The following is a 15,693-nucleotide window of genomic DNA, read 5'->3' on the forward strand; positions in this document are numbered from 1 at the left end:
AAAGTCATAAAGACAGGAAATCCAAACTTCAAATGCTGGCTTAATTTGCTGTTGGTAAAACATTCTCATCTTAAAATACCTCATATTTAGTGACATCCTTACCAAAAAAAAAAAGAATACAGCAAACTTCTCAAAGTGCCTGATTTTCCTGATTGTTCTGCACCCTCAGACTGGAAGGTCACCTTGGCCCATCACTCCTCTGCATTACCCAACCCCCAACCCAACTCTCACAGATCAGTCTGTGTTGTCCAGACAACATTGAGTAAAGCCATTAGAATTTCTGCTTCTGCCCCAGCCTGCTTCATAAAGCTGTCACACTGGAGAATATGTCCAATTTATAAGAAAAGAGGAAGCAAAATAAAACCCGACAACAAAAATTCCCTCAGTTATTAAGAAAAGTAAACTACTGAAGCGTCATACTTCTGCTTTATCAGGAAGATGGAAGGGAGAGAGCATAAGAATGAGTGGAGGAAAAAACTGGTGGGGTGGAGCAGCTAAAGAGTGGGGGGAGTCTCTCCAGCCAATGGGGTTGCAGGACAGCAGCTCTGTCAATGACGTGGAGCTTAGTTTCTCCACCCTGGGTGTAAAACAGTCTGGTTCTCAGTGACAGCTCAGACAACATGCTTGTGAAACACACAGAAGGAGCAAATCCCCAAGAGTTTGCACACACACTCATTGTTGAGATGGTTCACTGAAAGCTAACCCCTGGTGGACTCTGAATACAACTGCTGAACAAAAATGGTGAGTACTGCCGCTGCTACACTACCATTGACTTTAAAATTACAAATTTCAACTAACTTTTGTTGTTACTGAGTCAACTTTTACTTTGAATGAGTTAAAATCTCAGTTTTGACTATACACTGTGATATCTTTTGTATCAACTCTGCTGTGTACTCTTGCTCATCCAGAGGAATGTCCCTGTAGACCACCTGCTTGGATTTCACTTTAACTTGCGGTGTCAATTACCGCCTATTTCTACACATAGCCCCTCTGACCTGCTCTCCTGTAGGCTGTAACCTGAGAGGGCCTACCCTTACAGAGCTGAGAGTGAAACTTTGAGCCTCATTAACACACAAGCCTTTAGGAGTGAGATTATCAACTCAGGCTGCTCAGAAACAGATAATTGGGACATTAGGTAGGCATCTACATTTACATTTTGTACTTTGAACATGTGAATCTTTGCACCCTTACTATTTTTGGTTTATTTTAAACTAATTTATTCATTATAAAACCTAGTAATATGTCACTTTAACATCAGCTATCAGCATTCAAACAGCTGATCACCACAGTGTTTGTCTCATCTCTAAAATTTTAAGCACAATTGCTGCTGTGCGCTCTACTTTTTGTTAGGGTGATCTCCTTGTGGGTTAGGGTTTAGACAGGGGGCACGCTAACCCTTTTAGACTTCAAAAAGGGTGTAACGTATAAGGTCTTTTCAAATCAATTTGGGATCTCTGTGCTTCTGGCGACATGGATATGCCAGTTGAGCTATATGGAACCATTTTATGTTTTTTTGTTGGTGTTATTTCTTACATTTTAAAACAAGTCCCAATCTACATAAGTTGTTTAGGAGAATGCCACAACACTGTTTTGCTGTAAAGCTCCAGAAAACTTTACCTGACTTTACTTCCTTATGAGGGAGAGTAGATTTTTGTCCTTTAAATTCAGATTACATTCATGTTTATTCGCTCAAAAGCACAGAATACCTGCACAGCACTTGTACCACTGAATTTTTCTCTAAGATTGGGGGGGTTGTGTCTTCCATCAGACTGCTTTTCAAAGCTGCTGTAATCTATATTTTATATTATCTATGTCACAACCTTCTTTGTAATTATCACCCGAGTCTGCAGTTCACCACCGCCCTGGGGAGCTTTTGACGGAATTTCAGCTAATACTTTGGCATTATGACCCACAATGTTAATATTTTGGTTCAGTGTCACAGCTCTCCTCAGCATTGTTTCCAGCCACAGCATGATATAGTGGGTTTACTAGAGCCTCGATTCACTGCTTTCAGTGAATCGACGCTCTAGTAAACCCACTATACCATACCTGCCCAGTACTAAACAGCAGACAGAGTTGGTAACTAGCTGTTCAAGAATTAGAGTATTTGGCAGCTAAGAGCCAGTTGATGAGACCAAAACAGAGCTGAAAGAAGTGAAGAGTGTTTATTAGACTCATATTCAACAGGTGGACATGAACATGACGCCAGATTAATGCTAATAGTTACTCATTGACTGTTAGAGGTAAACAAGCAATTCCAACCGAGCAATCTGATTGGTCAATTAGACATTTAGAATTTGATCAAATCAGCATGAGAGCACACTGAGCTAGTCACTAAAATATTACTCCACTATCTCTATGACATGCCACTACGAACTTCAGTGATGCTTACAGAAGTCCACTCATCCAGTCATCAAGACATCGCTCAATGGGAGTCAAAATTCCTCAGGGTTCCTCTAAGTCCCATTAGTTTTTCTACAAATCTGACCGTGTTACACACTGTTAACAGCAGTGTACAGGTTCACAGGAAATGTCCCCTATTTCTTTCATGTTATTATCATCTTGTCTCAATGAGAAAGTAATCATTTTCAAATGTTTAATATAGCACCTTTTAATTTCTGTATCTGTGCAGTGAGAAAGATGAAACAATGATCTGCACTGAAACCAATGGGTCAAAGTTAAGTAATACAATCTCAACCAACCAACATGCTCTTAAACACTAACTGTATCAGCTACAAGTAAATCAACAAAGTGACCACATGGTGAACATATTCACAGTGACAAAAGGCAGAAGAAGAGACTGAGGAAGTGTGAATATAAATAAAACCAGAGTGTGAGGGGTGAGATAAGTTCCTGCCACTGAGCAGTGAGCCTGCGGTCTGCTTTTTATATGCTGTTGCTCATATTGTCCAGTCTGTCATCCACTGCAACAACTCTGTCCTGTAGATGATTGAAACTACTCACTGCAGTGCATCCTAAACTACTTCCTCTCATTATTTTGCTAGACATAGTTTAAGAAATTAGACTTCTTATTTAACACAAACAGGTCTTCTGGCAGCCATTACACATCGAAATTAAGCTGAATCAGCCTATTTGTCGGTCGTCTCTAGTACTTCTCTAAAAAACTTCACAAAAAAAGCTGCACCAGTAGTGCAGATTAAATTGTACTGTACTGAAACCTGTAACTTCCATCGGCTTGCTAGTATACAAAATGTAATTAAATAAATGAGTTATAGTACTCACACAACTTCAATTTGTTTGTTTGTAAAAAACACTCCTCTCTAGGTTGAGCAGATGTATCAAACATTCAGGACAGTCCTGAATTATGAGCAGCTGTCCTCAATTCGAAATCCTTTACCATTTGTCTTGAAAATTAGACTAAAAGAGTTTATTTTAGTTATAGCCCGATAAAACTTATCAACATCTGTTTGGTGTTGTCCATAGATGGGAGCTGTTCCAGCCCTCTGTTGGGATTTAAAAGTCCATAGCTTACTTGAATTATGCTCTATTGTAGTTTTGATCAGCCATGTACTGTAGTAGCATGAATTGGTGAACAACTCGCGACAGCAATGATGTTATTAAATTACAGTAGTTGCAGAGGGAAATTAAACCTAGCTTGTCACTTCAGTGCCTTTGCTGTCACTTGCTATGATTCTCATGAATCATATGATTCTCTTGAATCATAGCAAGTTCTTCTCAAGTCAAAGTGACTCATAAAAACTGCCAGTTCAATTATTTTAACATGTAACAATACATAAACAGATCATAAACAGATCAGAGTAAAGCAAATGTTGATATCTATATCCCAAAATGGCACAAAACAGTAGTTTAACAACCTTCAAAAGGCTTTCTTTTCTAGTTTGGAAACATATGAAGTCCATTTACCTATTCTTTAGTCTTATATTTTTAAAAGAAGACAATAAGTCTACATGGAATGTTGATAATCCACTTAAAGGTCCTAGGGAGTTTTCATCAGTTGTGTGTGGTTTCGTATGAGATTTTGACATAGTTCTCACCAGTTCCCATACAGGAAATACCAGGGCAGCTGTAAGCGAGTCAGTGTAACTGCTGTCTCCACAACCTCCTCTTGGATTTGTTTGTGTTGGAGAGACGGTTGACAAAGGTGATTTTCCATGGAGCACATCTGAGGACCATTTAGGATGATAAAATTGAATGACCAGGAACAATTCCTTACGTCAGAAAATAATTTACTGAAATACCAAATCTCTCTGTGTGCTTTTCCCTGTGTTTGTCTGCCTATGGCCTCTCTCTCCTCCTCGTCTCTCCCCCTGCCCCTGTCTTTATATCTAAGATACTGTGGGAAAGTCTAATATGCCATATTTACATGCTTACTTCCTGTCCAATCTTAACTATGTGCTCATCTTGAACACCCTGCCCCTGCTGCTCTGTCTAGATTTTAGCAAACTTTTTAGTTACATGTGACAGATTTGTTCAGCACCACCGTGGGTGCTGAGCTGGGCCTGGCATGTGTCTGTATAATGGATGAGGTGCTGACCTGAACCCATGGTCATGCCCAGACTGTCAAAGGGCAAAAGATCAGCGTGAACCAAGAGTGCGTTGTTCCCACACTGGGAACCACTTCCTGGACTGGTTCCTGTTCCAGTGACTCTCTGGGACTGGATGCTGTTATGTTAACTCAATAATGTATCTCTACAGGTGCTCCTTGATCATATGGGGAAAAGTTTGCAATGAACCCACAGCAGCACTCAAAATTGGGGATTTCCTTTCTTTAGTACTCTTAAGGGATACTTCATTAATGTACATCAATGGCTGCAGTATATTTACCTAATTAGATAACTATACAGTATAGTATACAAAGTAACCTAAACTCACGATCAATTCTGATAATCAGTTGTTTAAAGTTCCCAGGAGTTCAAAATTGATGTTAAAGTGTGTTGCTATATATCTCAATTATTTACCAGTAGCAGGTCTAATAATAAGATATTTTGAATGGTATCTTTGAGTTTGTAACTTCCTGGGAAACGCTAAAAAATGTTGATGACTCTTCCTCCACTGGGCATATACTAACTTCTCATCCAATAAATGCTCTCTTAATTTCTATGATGCTGTCATGGATGTATAAAAAGGACACTGCCAGACCGATGTGTTTCTGGGGGCAAGGCCTCACAGATCACTGCACATGCGGCCTATGAGAATGATGGAAGCAAGTTGCAGTACTGAGATGATTTATGGAGTTTCCTGAAGGACAGCTCTGTTACTGTAGTGTAGCTGCCATTTGGTAGTTTGCTTGGTTAGGTGTGCAGCTAGATTAGCGGTCCTATTCGCTGATTCAGTCCCAGGTTGGCATTAACCAAACCACCAAAACCACTTTGGTACTGTATTCCCAGTTGTCAAACTTGCCTCTGTCTTCTCAGAGGCTGTGTTGTACCGTCCCAATCCAGCTGTGTTAACTACTGGGAGCTGCCAGTCCGCAGAGTCTGCAGTGGACTTCTACCTCTATTGACTGTTATATGTGAACACTAAAGCTCAACTTCGAGCTTTTGTAGAACATAGAATAAATAACATGTTCTTTTTTGAAAAGTTTAATTCATAAGCAATAAAACACAGCCTTGCTCACTTCAATACACTCTGCTACAGCCTTACCTGGTCTCATTAGTTTATAGTTTTATAGCTATCTTTAGGTAATTATTACTGTATAATATTCTTCTTCACTTGTGCTACTGCCAGTTAGTTTAAGCATTTAGCATTACCCCATAATATTCACTTGTGGCTGCTGTTCAGCAGACATTACATAATTTATTTTTCTGCAGCATGGTGGCGCAGCGGTTAGCATTGCTGCCTCACAGCAAGAAGGTCCTGGGTTGGAATTACGCTGGGGCAGGGCTTTTCTCTGCAGAGTTTACATATTCTCCCCGTGCTTGCGTGGGTGTCCTCTCAGGCAAGGGAGTAGGTTTGATTTTGAGATTGGTGGGGACACAAAAGTGCTCCAAGGCAGCACTCCCGAAAGTTGACGTTTTTTTGCATTAGCAATCATAATTTCACGTCATGCAGATGTTATAGGTTAAATAAGGAACATACGAGGAATAAACCACAATATAAATTTGACAACTGTGTAGCAACTACTGTAAACACATACACACTAGTAATACATGATGAGGCCTCTGAACACCAGACTTGATATAAAGCTCTGATCTTAAAGCCACATGGGTGAAGCATTGCTATTCAGATCATCATCACACTAACATTTGTCACAGTGCTGAATCTCATGACTAACATATCCATCATTATTTAACCTCACCTGTGAATTTCCAGCCTCTCTTTCAGCTTCTCCTCCTCCATCTCCTCCAGCTTCTCCTTCTCTACCTCCTCCAGCTTCTCCTTCTCTACCTCCTCCAGCCTCTCCTTCTCTACCTCCTCCAGCCTCTCCTTCTCTACCTCCTCCTGCCTCTCTTCCTCCATCTCCTCCAGCCTCTCCTTCTCTACCTCCTCCTGCCTCTCTTCCTCTACCTCCTCCAGCCTCTCCTTCTCTATCTCCTCCTGCCTCTCTTCCTCCATCTCCTCCAGCCTCTCCTTCTCTACCTCCTCCTGCCTCTCTTCCTCCATCTCCTCCAGCTTCTCCTTCTCTACCTCCTCCTGCCTCTCTTCCTCCATCTCCTCCAGCCTCTCCTTCTCTACCTCCTCCAGCTTCTCCTTCTCTACCTCCTCCAGCCTCTCCTCCTCCATCTCCTCCAGCCTCTCCTTCTCTACCTCCTCCTGCCTCTCTTCCTCCATCTCCTCCAGCTTCTCCTTCTCTACCTCCTCCTGCCTCTCTTCCTCTACCTCCTCCAGCCTCTCCTCCTCCATCTCCTCCAGCCTCTCTGCTGTCTGTCACCTTACAAAAATATGTTGATGCATGACATGAACAGATACATTAGGGATACAATGATCATAGAGCTTGATGGTACAGTTACTGCCTGAGCAAAAAAGGCTTTTACTAAATATTAAGATTACTTAATATTAATTAATTATATTTTATAATTAAAAAATCACATGATCATCTAGAATCTGAGGTTTTATTGTATTTCCACCACAATTTTTCTTTATTTGTGTGTTTAAACCGTTGCTCTCTTCTACACAAATACATGAAAATAAAAATTAAAAATAACTTTAAAAAAGTGTATCTCTTTGGCATTAAATATTCTCTTTTATTCAATATCTGTGTTGTTGAGCCTCTACCTATACACCCTTGAAGTAACTTACACTTTGACTCCAAAAGAAGTCTCTTATATCCAGTTTTCTTTTCTTTGACATCCTTCAAATCATATACAGCACACACGCACGCACACACGTACACACACGCAAAAAGACACAAACACAAATGTAAATGACACCACTGATATTAAAATCCATCTAGCTGACGTGACCCAGGAAGAACAAATGCTGAACATGTTGACAACTTACACTCGCAGCTCAGTTAACATTCACTGCCTCTCGTCGATTCAACTTGCACTTTGCAGGTAGTTTTGACCAGCAGAAGGAGTGACAGTGGGGACAGCCAATCACATGTAAGTTAGCGAGAACCCGGCAGCCGATCAGGGAGCGGTATTTAGGTTAGAGGCGGGACTTCTAGCAGACACCGACAATTAACCCTTTGTGTGCCATAATCACTGACTAAACACTACGGACAGCGGTTGTATTGATAGTGACTACACAGTAGCGGCCGAATATTGGTAGGGACGTGTCCCTACCGTCCCTACCCAATTCTACGCCCTTGCTTTCAGGTACTCTGGTTTACCCACCATCAAAATATGCACACTAGGTTTTCCAGTCAGTGCCCTTAACCAAGGCAGTGGCTCAGATCTGGAGTTGATTGCCGAGTGTGTGCCATGCCCACTGCTCCCTTGGGATAGGTTAAATGCAGCGTACCAGTTTCACTATGTTGTACATTGTATGATATGTGACCTAAATAAAGATTCCTCTTCTTCTTTAAGTCATTTATCAAGCAAAAATGTCAAACATTTCTCTGGTTCCAGCTTCTCAAAGGTTTCCTGTTTTTTTCTGTATACATTATAAAATGAATTCCTGCTGTTTTTTTTCTAATACTGTAAAATTCATTTCTTTACTACTACTACTACTACTACTACTTACAATAATAATAATAACTTTATGTATAGAGCACCTTTAGATATTGGGCTTGTGGGCCCGATATGAGTGTTTTGTGTGTGGCTAACAGTTAGCTGTGAGTTAAAAATAGAATTGTCTTCTTTCTGACTTCTGACAGAAAACAGTGTGTCATGAAAACAATAATCCACTCCACTTCAGGCCTTGAATTGATTTGAGATAGCTGAGATGGGCTGAGGTACATTATTTGATGTGACTTGTTGCCTGAACAGAAGCTCCTATCTGTGACTTTTAAAGGCATTTCTTGCGTTGTGTCGGACAGGCCGATGTTAATTTGTGAACAGGATGGAGCAGAGAGACGGGAGGCAAGGGAGAGGCAGAGACAGCTGTGCAGTTAAATTGCTGAAGGCCAGCTGTCAGAGGGGCTGATCTGCACAAGCAGGCGTGTGCAGGAATCTAAAAGAGTCACAGCTGAATATTACTTTGTCGCTGTACTCAGTGATCAGCATGAGGGGACAAGTGACCTGGATTCTGATAGTTTCACATGTTGAGTCATTGTTTTCACAACAATGGGTATATATAAAATTTGGTTAAAAGAAAGACCTCATCACAGATTATCAGGTTCCATGATAGGCTGCAGTTAAAATGGCATTTCTTACCCACTGCAGTTACAGAAACTGAAACTCAGCAGGCTTTTTACAGACTTATACATACATACGTTGTCATGACCTGAATGGAAAAAATACCCTGTGTGTCTTGTACAAGCAGAGCTTGGTAATGTAATTTTAAGATAGTGTACACTGATAATCCCAAGGACCAAGTGCAACAACATACACCGATCAGCCACAACATTAAAACGTTTATGCAACCAAAATAGCTCTAACCCAACAAGGCATGGTCATGACCTCTTGGGGTGTCCTAGGGTGTCTGATACCGGAACGTTTGTAGTGGATCCTTTGGGTCCTGTATGACTGGGGGTGGGGCCTCCATGGATCGGACTTGTTCAAGCACTTCCAACAGATGGTCAACTGGATTGGGATCTAGGGAATTTGGAGGCCAGTTCAACACTTTGAGCTCTTTGTCACGTCCCTAGAGCCATTCCTGTGCACTTTTGGCGATGTGTCAGGGCACGTTGTCCTACAGAGGTCCGACTGCCATTGGGGAGTGCTGACGCCATGAGGAGGGTGTACTTGGTCCACAACAGTGTTTGGATGGGTGGTGCATGTAAAGTGGCATACACATGGATGCCAGGACCCAAGATTTCCTAGGAGAACATTGCATTGTAACGAGAAGATCACTGATATTCACATCAACTATCATTGGTTTTAATGTTGTGGCTGATTGGTGTAATGCTGGTACGCTTGCCGATTGTCATCTGACCCTATGTATTTCGCTTGCATGTCTGTGGCATGACCCAGAGGATTAGGCAGGCGGTTTACTGAGGCATAGTGTGTGTGTGTGTGTGTCTGTCTGTCTGTGTGTGTGTCTGTGTGTGTGTGTGCGCTGCGGTCAGTGTGCTCCACAGGCCTGCATCCCAACAGGTGCTGAGTGTGCTGGGCTCTGATGGTGAATGAGCTCTTTGTTCTAGAGGATTCACCCTCAGAGAGAGAGAGCAGTGTTGTTGTTCCAACAGCACCTCACGGTCCACTTCTATGTGTGCTGGAACAAAAATACAATGTTCGTTCACAGCTCTGGCTCTGTAAATGAGAAACAACAAAGTACTTCTGACAGAGTCACACAACACTATTCCAGCCAATCAGCAACAGAAAAAACAGTTGCATTCCAACCTCTGCCCCTTTGTCTGCTCCGGCTGGCTACTCTCTCTCTCTCTCTTCAACACCTTTGCTACGCCATTATAATAGTGAAACGTAAATAACATTGGAGATATTACCATGTAATTTAACGTAACGTAACGTAACGTAACGTAACGTAACGTAACGCAACGTAACGTTACCATACTTCTCCACTGATTAGCTAGCCCAGTTATTAGTGCTGTTGTCTTGGCAATGCATGTCCGTGAATTTGAGGGTGTAGCTTCTGAAGGACCACTGACCACTGAGAGGAGTGTATTTAGTTTGGCTCTTGAGTTCTTATATCAACAGACTCTCTTTGTCTTTCTACATAAATAATAATAATAATCAAATAACATATGATATATAATAAATTAGTACTTTTTACTTGACTGATAATACTGCAGGACCTTTATTTGCAATAGATCACTTATAGTATCATAGGTACTGGAATTTTACTTAGCTAAAGCTAAAACAAGGAACTTTGATTTTGTGTTGATACTGGCAGGCCCTGCTGACAAAAGACGATGATGGGAAAACAAAATAAGCTGTTTTAGTGCCTTACCACCAGCAGCTTCTTTCCTTGAAAATATGAATAATACAGCCAAAAAATGTATCACAATGATTACTAATGCCTCCAAATCAGTATATATTGTTTTATTTATGTACAGTATGTTAAATTCAAGACGATAAACATACATAACTATCATTGTTAACTTATAAGAAGAAAGAAGAGGCATCTTTATATTTCACATAGAATCATACTCGATATAACATACTAAAACTTGTTCTCTGCATTTCACCCATTCCTTATGGGTTATATTGACATGTTTGCATTTTATGTAGATCATTTTTGTAGAGAACATAAGTATCAAAAAATGTATCTTTTCACAATATACCCAACATACTCTGTTTTTTCCCCTATAACCTCTTAAGTGGCTTTGAGGTAGGAAAAATCATCTTATTCATGTCTGACAGTATTGCATACTATTTTTGTGACAGCACATGACCAGCACAGGCAGCACTCTGACAGTTTGATGCTTTCCTGATATTGGAATTGCCTTTACATGTTCACGTTCTTAATTGTATGATGCAGATAAAATAAGAATCTAAGAGATGAGACATAAAAGTGCAGTCAATAGGCATAAAACAGAACAAAATAAACTTAAATATAAATAATGTAGGCTGTGATGGTTTAATAAACAGTAGTAAAATAAATACATATGTACACTGTGATGAGCTTGAGAGCTCAAAAGATCAATAATCGGAAATTGGGTCTTCAATTTCTTCCAAAATTGGGTCTTCAATTTCTTCCAAATTTGGGCCAGACAGAGTTCTTTTGGAATGAACAATATTTGACTGGTCACCTAAACATACACATTTCTCTTGAGAATTGCAATAATATGAGATAAGTGTGAAAACACCCATTTTCTTTGTAGCTACACAGTAAGTCAAACCACAAGCTGCTGCCTGTGAATTGAGCTCTGCAGAGTGGTTTTGGTTTAGAGGCATGTGCCATGCAGCTTGTCTCTCATAATGACAAGTGTGCAGAACAGGAGCAACCACAGCAAATAAGTAAAGGAAACTGTGTTTTTGTTCATTGTCTGATGCCTAATGTGATTTAGATTTGTCACATACAAAAAAGAGCAGGGAGGTTGCACAGTTAGTGGCAGTGAAGAATTCCTCAACACAAGGCAGTGACTTCTCAGGGAATCATGCAAAGGACATGCGTGCATAGTAATCAACAAATTGGATTCAAAACATGTAGAGTGAAATGAGGTTTCATTTGCACGGTTCAGTCTATTTTTGTGATGAGATAGGGTGCTCAAAAATTTGCAAGAGGAAGCTTTGTAGAAACTTGTTTTCCATTTACCTCTCTGTAGGAAGCACAAGTAGGAAGTGAAAATACAGAGCAAAAAAAAATGTCATTCAAAATACAAAGGGCTCTGCTTTGATTTGTTGATTTTTACAATCACTAACAATAAGAGAAAGGGTAACTGTGCAACAACTAGTTGTGTTAATTATGATTTGTAAAATGACTTGTTAATCTGATGACAAATCAGATGTGCAACTTGAGGCAACATTTTGCAAGAGGAAATGTTGTCATTGGCCTACAGCAGCAAAAAAAGAAATGCATTGCATGCAGTAACTGTGGAATAAATGGCACTGCATATCAAAACAAGATTTAAGTTATTACATTTAAATGTGGATACTGTGAAAGTTACACAATAGAACAGGGCTGCACAAAGCTGGGCCTGTGGGCCATTGTCCTGCCATAATGTTCAATTTTCTAGCTAAACAAAATTTACATTAAATTTGAAAAAAATAAAATTAGCAATTTTGTGAAGTAAAATTTCTCTTCAAGTATGAAGGATCCTTAATTATGCATTATGTTACATTATCTGAGCATGGCAGGCAGAGGGACACAGAAATTCACTTATGTAAGGGAACTTGGGATACCAAGTACCATTTTCCATCTTAACTATACAATTCAATACAAGGTGTTGGCTTTTGGCCTGTGGCCCACCATTGAGTTTAACTTTTAGCCCTCCAAGGGAAAAAGTTTGGGGACCTCTGGTATATAAACTAACGAGGTAACTGTTGCATATGAAACTTCTTGGAATAATCTATATGTGTCTTAAGTATCTCATATTTTTCTTTTAAAATTAGCCACACTACCTGCCTCCAGATGCTTTACCTCTTATTCTTAATTCCCCTTTTCTCTGCTCTTTATTTTAGAACAAGCTTGCAAAGGCTCTGTATGACAACACTGCAGAGTGTGCAGATGAGCTGGCCTTCAGAAAAGGGGATATCATCACAGTGATGGATGAGAACCTGGCTGGCACCAGTGGATGGTGGATGTGTTCTCTTTATGGACGGCAAGGCTTGGCCCCTGCAAACAGACTGCAGCTTTTACCACAAAAAAATGGACCCATTGTAGGCTCCTTAAGCTACGTCACAGAAAAACCCACATTAATTGATGATAAAAATGATAACGGTGCGCAAAATATCTATCAGATCCCAAGTGTTCCCCGAGCCTCCAGTAGTCAAGCTTATGAATGCATGGACATGATCTACAAGGTCCCATCCATTCCTTTATCAGCTTCAAAAAGCCCAGACCCATCAGCACTTAAGCACAGCACAGAAGGACCTGAGGTAAACAGTTTTTACTACTGTTACTGAATTAATGTAGAGAGTAGCAAAAAGACATACTACCATTTGCATTCAGTAGAAGTTAGTCTGCCTTTTAGTCTGAGGTCAGTCCTTTTGCTTGGGAAGGTAAGCCCTCATGATTAGAGAGGTACAGGTACAGAGGTATAGAGAGGCACCCCCGCTGGCAAAAGAGCTTACAGATGGGGACCAAGGGCCTTTCCATGGGGACAGGCATGCAGAACCAGAGTCTTTATGGGCCTATAAAAGACAAACAGACTTCAGACACGTTTAACTGCAAACAGCAACCCGTGCCAGGGACCCCAGAAAGACAAAAGTGTCTGTATGGGTGCCGGTGTAGTAGAAGGTGGGAAGAAATATACCCACATGTTCACCATTTCCTCTCCTGCTCCAGGGGAGTCCTGTTCCTTTCTGCAGTAGCCACCTAATATTCAATAAGCAGCATGGTTTCTATTATAGAGTTGTGTTAATTGACAAAGTGCATGCATAATGAGGTTCTCTTCTACTCTCAATGGGCTTCAGAGCAAACACTGTCCCCATAAATGTGTTGATGTAGCGGTCAATTGGGTATATGCAGCCTTGATCACAGCAGTGCAAGTGTTACCAGTCAATATCAGTATAACAGCCTGTCTGTCCTGTCTGCAGCCTTCATTCTCAAGCAATGCGTCCAGTCCAAAAGGGGAGGTTTACGATGTCCCAAGCCAAGCAAGAAGAGTTTCTCTTTTCAGTGTGAGCAACATGCATCAAAAGTAGTGATAGTCTGCCACTTGAGTGGGTCTGATGTCTTTACTGTTAACTGTGATGTTCTATTTGCAGGTTCCAACAACTCCAAGACACATGCCACGAAAATACTCACTCCTTCCAATTTCTGAGCTTGAGAAAAGATTTGACTCTCTGGAGAGTTTAAGGTGTAGCAGTCCAGGAGACTCTTATGTAAGTTTCAGACATTTTGAGGGATTAATGCAGCAAGGAATCTATGATGTTCTCACAAATATTGTTTTTGTTACACTGATGTTTACAAATTCTTCACCTTTGCTTAAGATTCAGTACGAAATGAACCAGTTCATATAACATGATGTCTGACTATGTTAAAGGCAAAAGCAAATGGCCACATTCAAAGGTGCGGCTAAAGGCCTGCCGTCTTAGGCTCCTCCTGGCTGCATTACCAATGGCCGACTGTCAGCATGGTTGTCAGAGCCCTGAGAGGAACCTACAAGTACTTAGTTTGAAGCATAGAGAAGCACTTACTTTCCACCACTTCATTCCTAAAGGCCTTTTTTCCATATAGCTGTGATATTGACAACGTTGTTCTTGATCACAGGTGTATGCAGTTCCACCACCTTTGTCCCAGGACCCAAACTATGACATACCTATTCCCTCCGCCACAGAGGCCCAACAGAAAATCATCAGTGAATACAGCACCCTCCTCAACCCCCACAAGCCTGAGTGGATTTATGATGTGCCAGTGGGTCCTGAGAAACAAAGTCCATCCAAAGGCTCCTATGATACCATGCCATCCAAAGCTGTTTGCAGGCAGCTTTATGACACTCTTCCAGCACATGCACGGCCCATTCAAAGAGGCAGTCCAACTGCCTCCTTATATGATTTACCAAAATCCAATTCTGTTGATGTTCCAAGTCCACCCAAAGTGTTGTCAAGAGTCCCAAATTATGACAAGCCCCCTACACAGAGGCTTACAGAAGAGTTAGTTTATGCAGTTCCACCTCAGGATGAACCCCTCATCCAAGCTCACAGTGATCTACCTACCGATCATATACCTCTTGAGTGCAGGGGCGAACCAAGCAACACTCATGAACTCAAAAGGGTGCGTCCTCAGAGAATGAGAAACTTCCTGGCCTGTGCATCTTTCCATGATCTTCCAGTAAGTGGGGAGTCACTGGTGCATGAGGATGAAGAGCGCAGTAGAACCTTACGTCTCTCTGCAGCCGATAGTCAAAGGGTCAGCACGGCCTCCAGCTCCTCCACTAGCTCGTGTGACTCTCTGGCTCTGAGCTCATCTTCTCCTGAGCCTCTGCGAGAAGTGACACTCAGCCAGGAGGAGGCCTGCCGCAGACTTCTGGACCTGCAGGAGTCCATTTGCAGGGCTGTGCCCTCTCTCATGGACTTTGTCAGCAGTCACTGGAGGAGCAAAGGACATCTGGAGAAACACATGAAAGAGATCAAAGAAGCAGCACAGGAGATCACCTGTTCTCTGACGTTCTTCCTGAACTTTGCCCTTGATGTGAAAGGCAATGCCTGCCGTTTGACCGATGCCAACCTCCAGACAAGGCTCTATAAACAGTTGTCCATTGTAGAAGACTCAGGTGTGATCCTTCAACAAACATTAAGTGCGCTGAACATGGCTGGCTGGCGTCTCAGCACACTCTGTCAGGACCTGGGGCAGGTCCAGACACCTGACCAACTGGAGCGCTTCGTTATGGTGGCACGCACTGTTCCAGAGGACGTCAAGCGCCTGGTGTCTATCATCAATGCCAATGGCAAGCTTCTGTTCAGAGCCCCTCAGAAAGATCCAGAACCTATCAACACCACAGGTCAGCCAAGTGAACAAGGAGGGGGCTTAGTGGAGGATGAAAACGACTATGTAGAGTTACAGGTAAAAGCTTCCAATCTTCTATTATAAATACTACAG

General features: G+C 41.5%; 1 protein-coding gene across 6 annotated transcripts in view; it reads left to right on the plus strand.

Moving 5' to 3' along the window:
- The first annotated feature begins 613 nt into the window (after nt 1-613).
- The window catches only part of cass4 (Cas scaffold protein family member 4), a 34,004-nt gene continuing 18,924 nt past the window's right edge, over nt 614-15,693 (plus strand). For 4 of the 6 annotated variants that reach the window (XR_014622366.1, XM_084349839.1, XM_084349840.1 and 1 more), the window contains exons 1-5: nt 617-741; nt 12,612-13,028; nt 13,689-13,772; nt 13,860-13,976; nt 14,365-15,657. Coding sequence is in view for 5 of the 6 variants with exons in the window: in XM_084349839.1 (XP_084205965.1) it covers nt 739-741; nt 12,612-13,028; nt 13,689-13,772; nt 13,860-13,976; nt 14,365-15,657 (1,914 nt within the window). In the remaining variant the exon portion in view is untranslated. Of the gene's footprint in view, nt 742-12,611; nt 13,029-13,688; nt 13,773-13,859; nt 13,977-14,364; nt 15,658-15,693 lie in introns of those variants that run through there. The other 2 variants (XM_084349841.1, XM_084349842.1) reach the window with 2 other exon arrangements.

The sequence above is a fragment of the Pagrus pagrus genome (genome assembly GCF_965226575.1).
Source record: "Pagrus pagrus genome assembly, chromosome: 3".
In the NCBI taxonomy this organism is placed as follows: Eukaryota; Metazoa; Chordata; class Actinopteri; order Spariformes; family Sparidae; genus Pagrus; species Pagrus pagrus.